General features: G+C 38.7%; 1 protein-coding gene across 1 annotated transcript in view; it reads right to left on the bottom strand.

Annotated features, from left to right (window-relative positions):
• Nucleotides 1-6620, bottom strand: part of nhsl1 (NHS like 1) — a 129177-nt gene extending 122557 nt beyond the window's left edge. Inside the window, exon 1 of the mRNA XM_015372719.1 lies at nucleotides 6104-6620. Within this exon, the coding sequence (XP_015228205.1) occupies nucleotides 6104-6413 (310 nt within the window). The 5' untranslated portion in view covers nucleotides 6414-6620. The remainder of the gene's footprint in view (nucleotides 1-6103) is intronic.
• Nucleotides 6621-9190: the final 2570 nt, after the last annotated feature.

The raw sequence follows: 9190 nt of genomic DNA, 5'->3' as shown, positions 1-9190 counted from the left end.
AAGGAATAAAGGAAGGAAGGAAGGAAGGAAGGAAGGAAGGAAGGAAGGAAGGAAGGAAGGAAGGAAGGAAGGACATAGACTTTGACATGTGTCCATATTTCTGTAATTGTTTCCATAATTATCGACCTGGAAAACACTAACATCAAATCCCAGATAGTTCCAGGCTGCAGAAGAATCGAGTCATTCAGTCCCTTCAGATGCAGCTCAGCCCTGATTCTCCTAATGCTGCAGCTCTTTCCCAGTAATTCCCCCAATGCCCCCCCTCGATTCCTCTGTTCAACTGGACCCGAATCTTTTGTTCCCCATGGGAGCGGGTCGACCCCTAGAACCAGGTCGATCTCCCCTCTCTGAGGCTAGTTCTGTGAGAACTGACTTGTGGATTCTATCAGCGTAATGACTGCAGCTCTCTACCATCGATGAAAGGCCCGGGGGACCGCGGGTGAGACAGAGTGAACAGTGAGCAAGGAGAATTGAATAAACGCAGCTGGCATGAACATTTTATCCTGGCAAAAACGGAAAAGAAATGAAGAAAAACAAATTAGTTCATCCAGGCATGAAAGTGATTTAAAAGAGAAACAAACATGGATCTCAGTCCAGCAAGTTTAAGCAACTCGAGCAGAGCGGTCCCAGCCTGAGTAACAACTGTCCATCAACAGACACTAGTGGAAGTTCCCACAGACACACAGGGATCTCAGAGAAACACTTGGACATAGCAACACACCCTCAGCATGACAGCTTTGAGCAGATGAAAGATCAGGCAAAGACATGCGTCTATAAATATCTGAGGGATAAAGGAGGAATGTTCAGTGCTTAGTGTGTCAGAGTGTGAGGGAACGACCAGATGAACTACTGGTATTAGTGGGTCAGCTGGAAACAACTCCCTCTTTTTATCCCTGAGTGAGTGTGTGAGTGTGTTTTCTAAGATGCAGCTGGTGGGCATCAAGACATCTGACAGGAAAGCCCTGAGATTCATCCTTCCCCATTAACCTTCAGCAGTTTGACCTAGCTTCATCATTAAAAATTAAATACCCTCACTTCAATTAGGTGAGGAATTAGGGTGTAAAACATTCTGTTATAAATATCCCTGAAGCGCCTTATACCCTGCATCTCTTCTAACCTTAGATATCACCCCAGAAACCCGAGGGCGTAGGTTTGATTTCAACTTTGGTAGGGACAATATTGGTCTGATGTCATTGGTTCTATGTAAAAATATGCATGCTCTGTTTTTTATGTTTGACGTGAAAATCAGGGCGTATTTTGTTTAAAGAGAAAAGCAGCATTTCTTGCTACATTTGTAAAAAAATGTATAAGCGCAACACACACTAGATGCTGTTTATCAATGCTTGAATTATCATCGGCTCTGATGAATGAGGAATTATGACTTTTTTCCACTTTGAAAAGGTTTGCATTTGAAATTACCAGCGTCAAAGAAAGTAAATTTGTGCCTATTTAACAAAATATAGTCTAAATATGTCTGTTATATGTGGATTTATCCTGTTTTTTCTTTAGAAGATATACAATTGTGCAGAGGTAAAAGCCACTCTTATCTTTTAAATATTCTCTCTGTATCATGAAACAAAGCAAAATAATAGATTCAAATAGTTACTCTATTTAACCCATATCATGTATTTTATCTTGGGCTGAAACAATTCATCGGAATAATTGATTATTGAAATTTCAACAAATTTAGTAATCAATTAGTCGTTAACTGGTTTATAGAGACTCTGAAACATGTCTTTAGCTCACAGAGCGACCCACTTGGAGTAGGAATTATACCAATTCCATTACAATACCATTGTAAAAAAACATATAAACAAAAATGTTTTCATCTGTCAATATTCTCCATCCCCTCTACTGCTGCAACAACGCTGTATTGTAAATTATAAACATGTTATTCACATGTAATTGTTGGTAGGGATAAGTAGGTTGGTCCAAAATTTTGGTAGGGACATGTCCCTATGGTCCCTATGCAAACCTACGCCCATGCAGACATCTCAAGCTACATTTAGTTCCTAAACAAAATAATCACCTCATTTCATAAGGGCTTAACAGGAAAGGCTGTTTATCTAACCACACATGACTTGGCGCTTCTGGCCAGACATCCAGCTTTCTCTAACTTTTGACTCTGTGAGTCAGGTGTCGCCCCCACTGAGGCTTCGACAGAACGACCTCCGAACTCTGCCCTGATGGCAATCCGTTTCAGCACTAATGGATCAATAACGGCAAATTGCACCAGAGCAGATATCCAATCTGATCTATCCAATCCAAGCATGATTACTTTAGGTCACAGGTGTAAAACCTCACTTCTTGAGCCACGGTCTGCTTCTACACACATGTATAGAATATGAAGCTCATTCTCTACGATTGCAGTTCAGCCGTTTTGATTTAGGCGCTGCACAAAGACCAAACCTAAATATTGCCTCCTACTGCCACCCCCCCTACACCACTCCAACTCCAAACAGTGGCCTACCAGTATAAAGAGGCCCCTCACCAGTAATATGATCCACCTCTGAACTGAGGTAAAACCAATAGAGGCCTGCAGAGAGACTTGCCAATGGTAAATATTTACACGCAAACTTGAAGATATATCAGCTAATTTAAATCTTATCAAGCTTTACAATGAAAAGAACAACAACTTAAGCTTAGTTCATTATGAATTAATGAATTAAGCTTAGAAATCCCACCACCTGCCTTTAGATCATGAAGTCAAACAAAGTTAGGAGCAACTTTCATTGAAAACGTCCCCAGCGGATCAGACATATTTAATTGGGGTCTTTTCCTGGAGTATTGCTGGAGGCGGAGCTTTGTTCATTCTTTCTATATTTGCTGTAATACACTGGAAATCAGAGCTTCTGTGCACTCTGGTATGTGTAGATAGCAGATTCTCAACATACTGCATCCCTCCCTGAGCTCCATCAGCTTATCTCCAGCTGCAATGAAGGAGCATTGAGGAGTCTGAATGGGTTGAGTATAAAAACCTCAAGAGGTGCAGATAACAGAGGAATCACGGTGTGTTTTGCATGAGGAGTCTTCTCCCTGATCACGCATTGCTCATCATGCAACACTCTCGCTTATGTCTGAGATCCATCATATTTCCCACAACTAATACACTCTCTGACAGTGAGTCACGGTCTGACCCAAGAAGGGATGAACCAACCATTATCACAAGGAAAACAAAAAACCTGTGAGTCAGAACTGAAACCATTCAGATCTAGAACTGGTGCTTAGAGGAATCTGGGCTGGTCCTTTGAACCCTACTTTACAACATAGTTTTAGAGGCAAATTAGACACACAAAGGAGCCAAACCGGAAATCAGCAGGTAACATGATCATGTAACCACTGGGTTTATGAAAGTTAGAGAATGACAGAGGGTTAAGATAATAGCCAGAGACACAAAGCAGATCTAGATCAGAGCTTCTTGATGTTGCTCAGTATGGAATGCTGAAGGTAACACAAATAAACAGCCGTGAAATCATTACAGGTTTACTTTAACCTCACATTAATACAGTTGATCTTAGGTGGTTTGGGTTGCATCGTACCATAGTGCCCCTGTAATAGTTAAGTACTAACATATTAGATATGTTTTACATTGTAAAAATAACACAGATGGTAATATTGGAATTTACAAGTTATTTAATACCTTCTATTAGTTTCCCGAATTTGTTTTAAGAAGATTAAAGATTAAAATAACATTGTGGCCCACTTGGCACTCCATTTTTATTTGCTTTGCAGATTGATGAATCCAGAAGTCACATTGTTCTCTGTTAAAATAATTATATATGACCTAACAGACTACCTTAATATATCAATATTTAAATAATTCATTTCTACATTTATTTTAATGAGTAATCATGTTCAAAGCATTTCAAATAATAAACATTTTCAATAAATTGTAAAACATGTTATTATTTTATGTATTTATCTTTTTATATTAACAAATCAAATTGATATTTCTTTTAATAATAAAACAGTTAAATGTTTGCACTTTTGATACTCTATAGAAATTGTTACGGTAATATATAAATAGACCTGTTGAATTGTCATATGAATAACTAATGATCAGTTTACTGATTTGAATTTATTTTAAACCCTATATAGGTCACTCAGGGTAAATAAAAATTTCATGCCAATACTGTTATTGGAATCCTGGACAAGACCTTATTTATTACCTTTGTAACATGAAAAAAAATTATATTTTGATGGCAAGAATGAATGTCAATGTAATAACAAGAAACCCCAACTTGTTAGAATATATTAAGAAAAATGAAAAAAAAAAAGTGCTTTTATAAGAAATTCATGATAAAAACACTCTAAGAGTTAAAACACATTAACACATTTTTTGGTTCCACATAACCTTGAGGCATTATTAACTTTTGAACTTTATTTTTGAACTTTTCAATTAGCTTTTTACATTTTTTATTGACTTGTTAACTTTTTTTCAACTTAATTTACGGTAGGTAATATATCATACAAGGGCTCATCTAATTGGTCGATAAAATAAGATGTACAGCCATGTAGCAGTGTCTTTACTGAATGGCTGGATATAGATCTTGTGCTTCTAGACCTCACTGAGGGACGGGGGTGGACTCCATTTGTAAGGATTTTTTTTGCAGTTTTTTGCAAGTGATCAGAAACGGTAACTATGAAGGGTGTGGTGAATAGGCCTAGTTTTGATCACATGGTGTCAGCAGTGATTGGTAAGATCACCTGTTTAGCTCACCTGGTGAGTTTCAGTGAGCGGGTAATGTGGGACGTCTACTTGTTGCTGACCGCTTTAAGCTTTGGATATTTTTTGNGGACTCCATTTGTAAGGATTTTTTTTGCAGTTTTTTGCAAGTGATCAGAAACGGTAACTATGAAGGGTGTGGTGAATAGGCCTAGTTTTGATCACATGGTGTCAGCAGTGATTGGTAAGATCACCTGTTTAGCTCACCTGGTGAGTTTCAGTGAGCGGGTAATGTGGGACGTCTACTTGTTGCTGACCGCTTTAAGCTTTGGATATTTTTTGCGCTTGATCACGGCTCGAACTTGTGGATTCGTTTTTTTTTGTATGCTGCATGCATGTTTTGAAGATCAATAAAACAAAAGGATCTGAACTGCATCTTGGACTGAACTTTTGAGCGTGTAAACAAGGATTCCCCTAATCAGCCGCTCGGCGACTCAGTTGTTTTGACTGTTGCCAACAAAGGGTTAACAAAAAAAAGAATGTGTTAATTAACTTTAAAAGGTAATTTCATTTTTTTACATTTGGCCCTTGATTTTACGTTATTACATCATGTTCTACTCACCCATATCAGTTTTGTGTCATTTGGAGCTGTTGATATTCGGTTAGGTTATATCCAAGTACCGTCTTCCTATGGGCAACGACTTAAAGGCACAAACTGAACTGTTCCTAATTCATTTTTTATGGTACGCCAGCATTCATAACATGTAGGCGAATCACTGTCCCCCAGACATCCGTGGTTATATTTTTTATATTTATATGTTTTAAAAACAAAGCGGCGCGTGTATGAGGTCGTTATATACATTTACGATACATTTACATTGGCATTTTTTTTATGTCATATATATATATAAAAATGTATTCTTGTCTGCAGTGTGGCACTGTTAGCACTCCATAGAAGGGTTCTGGCACCACAATCATGAGTCAATGTCTGAGTTAATATATAATCACTGTGTGTGACAACAAGTAGCTTTAAGGTGACAAGCAAAACAAATTCAAATCTAAGAGTCAGGAAATTGATTTTCCATTTATCCTCCTGTTGACCAACTTTGTTTACATCCTTTTAACTGCATTAGGAAGCAGAGGAAGGACTGTTTGCGACCTTCTCTCTGCTCTCATGTCTTTATAAAGACCTAAACACAGATAGTCAATAAGCTGAGAGGACATCAGTCATTTCAATGGGACCCCACCAGCATAAATCTGAAGGGGACAAAGGGGGCCATGTGTGTGGGGGCCACAGGTCAGTCCTATTTGTCTGACAGTCACCTTGGACCAGACTGATATTCTAAGAGAATAGAAACACCTGCTTTATAGATTCCCTCTTAATAGCTCTAAACGCTAAAGGACAACTTTTTATATAAGTAACTTGGCAGAACTTACGGATTTTAACTTTCTTGGGGTCCAGCTTGAGGACCTGGTTCTGCAGGTTGAGCACGCGCCCCTGAATCCTGCAGGACCTCCTGAACACCGTCCCAGCCTCCACCTCGATCCCCAGGAAGATGTCGCAGGCATGCCGGGAAAGGTCCGAGAGCTGCTGGATAATGCTGGTCAGCGTGTGACAGCCGACCTCATCCAGGGAAGAGTATAAAACAGGTCTTCTGAGTTTGCGTCTCCCGTTCCCTTCCCTCGGTTTCCAGGCCGATAAGCGACTCACGCGGCGCGGCTCTATGGTCCTCTGATGAAAGGGCATATTCAAATCATAGCAATAACCTCCGCGAGACAGAAAAACTGCATATGGAGGAGTTAAAAACGCTTTAAAACAATTAAAAACTAAATGAAGGGGGGAAGAATTATTCCCATGGCTGTAAAATCCTTCAATCCCGCCATATTTACTTTTTTTTTCAAAGCATGGCACTTTGTCCTGCTGCTGTGTACCGGAGACGTTGCCTCTCAAAGTCTATTCAAATCCAGCCAGACGCTGTGCAAAGCTGGAGGACGAAAAAAAAAAACAGCAAGGAAAAGTGGGGAAAGGTCTCAACTAAAACCCGGAGAATACTACGGCCACCTGTAGGATCCGGAGCGGGACTGTTTACCTGCGGAGTCAGCGGCTCACACGAAAGACCGGAGCGGATTTCCTCAGAAGCGGAAGGGAGGGCGACGAATCTGACAGAAAGAAAGGAAACTCAAAAACATTGTTGCTGTGGAAACGACAAGGCGTTTCTAGACAGGGGCCAACAGGGGCCAGTACCCCTGTAGAACTGGTTATAGCAAGGGCGTAGGTTTGATTTCAACTTTGGTATGGACACTATTGGTCTGATGTCATTGGTCCTATGCAAAAATATGCTTGCTAATTTTTTTATGCTTGACGTGAAAATGGGGCGTATTTAATTTAAGACAAAAGCAACATTTCTTGCTACATTAATACAGCACTACACACACTAGATGCTGTTTGTCAATGTTTGAAGCATCACTGGCTCTAATGATTATGGAATTAGGACTATTTTCCCCTTTGAAAAGTTTTTTTTGAAGATATATAAACAGACAGCTACACTGATAATGGTAAACAGAGGTAAAACCCACTCTTATCTTTTAAATGTGCTCTTTGTATCATGAAACAAAGCAAAATAATAGATTCAAGGGACGCCAAATGAATTTATTTTATTTAAATGAGCACGGGAACTAAAAAAGGTACTAACACTGAGCATTTAGAACATTCACTCTAAAAGTTATACATCTACAGTAGGCTGTATTTACTCTGTTTAACCCATTTCATGTATTTTATTTAGGGCTGAAACAATTCATTGGATTAATCGATTATTGAAATGTTGTCAACAAATTTAGTAATCGCAGGAATTATACCAAAATTGTAAAAAAAAAAATATATATACGGTATATATATATAAAAGCATTTGCATTTTAGATAAAAAAAAAATTTCGTCTGTCAATATTCTCCATCCCCTCTACTGCTGCAACAACGCTGTATTGTTATTTATATAATAAACTTGTTATTCACATCTAATTGTTGGCAGGGACAAGTAGGTCAGTCCAAAATTTTGGTAGGGAAATGTCCCTATGGTCTCTATGCAAACCTATGCCCATGGGTTGTAGCCCCTTTAATGAAAATATAATACTACATCAAGTTCTTATTATATAAGCTGACACAATGGCGTCAATATTGGTAAACAGAGACAGAAGGGCCCCTGGCCTTTTAGGGGCCCCTAAATGGTAAATGGTAAATGGCATGTACTTATATAGCGCCTTTATTCAAGTTAGGAGACTTGACCAAAGCGCTTTACACTACATTCATTCACCCATTCACACACACACTCACACACTGATGGTGGCAAGCTACAGACAGAAGCGGGGCTGCCGTACACTGGCGCCTGCGGGCCCTCTGACCACCATCAGTAGACAATGCAGGTGAAGTGTCTTGCCCAAGGACACAACGACAATGAAAGTCAGAGTCAACCCTTCGATTTCAGGGCAAACTCCTACATCCAACGCCACTGTCGCCCCAACGCAATTGTAGGGAGTCTCTTTGCAGATGACATGGTGCAAAAAATTCCTATTTAACTCATCTAATACTGAAGTATCTAATCGCACCGGACCTTATTTATACCCCAACACATGCCATATTTCAACATGATGGTGAGCCGTTTAAACGCGACACCAATAGTGAAAACAGTGGTACTTTTAATTACTATGTTAATAACTATGTATAGTTCATTAGACGGTTGGTAAAAAATACACTCATATAATATGTTTCAAACCGCAATAAAGATCTTTAAAGAAAAATGTATTTGAATATTTTATTTTTTTACACTATGACTTGGAAGTATGGGTAATCCAGAGCATAGATTAAAACTATAAAAGTTACGTACAATTTGTTAGCAACAATGGATACCCAAAAAAGGTACTTAAGCGGATTCCAGAAAAGAAAAAGCAAAGAAGAGCTGCTGGAAGAACTCCCTGAAATGAGGTTTTGGAACATGGAATTCTGTAACGTAGTGGTGCGCTGTCACCAATGGTTCCATTCAAAGTGCGCAGTCACTATTTTTCCGTGTGTGATGTGTGATCTTATACTATTCTAGAACTGTCGCTGTATCCTGAACCTTTATCATATGTTGTACTTCACATGGGGGCCACCCAGATAATGCTGTTTACGGGCCTATTGTGTCGCTACGCCACTGAGCTGACAGAAGGGAAATTTACTGTTTCTTTGGACCAGTTTACTTTAACAGTTATAGAAACTGAGCAGAGATGTCAAGTAACAAAGTACAAATACTTTGTTACTGTACTTAAGTACAATTTTTAGGTATCTATACTTTAATCCATTACTTATTTTTCTTCCTACTTTTGACTTGTACTCATACATTTTAACACAAGTATCTGTATTTTCATCTTTATATCATAAGAGGCTATGGTGTTTATTTTTGATTAGCATTCTATTAACCATTGTAAAATAACATGAATAATAATAATAACTATAATGATATTATTGATTTATTGACTTTATTGACGTCACAG

This window comes from Cyprinodon variegatus, unplaced genomic scaffold (assembly GCF_000732505.1).
Source record: "Cyprinodon variegatus isolate N-32 unplaced genomic scaffold, C_variegatus-1.0 Scaffold4, whole genome shotgun sequence".
Taxonomy (NCBI): domain Eukaryota; kingdom Metazoa; phylum Chordata; class Actinopteri; order Cyprinodontiformes; family Cyprinodontidae; genus Cyprinodon; species Cyprinodon variegatus.
The sequence above is the reverse complement of the archived record's forward strand: the minus strand, read 5'-3'. Positions and strand labels throughout refer to the sequence as shown.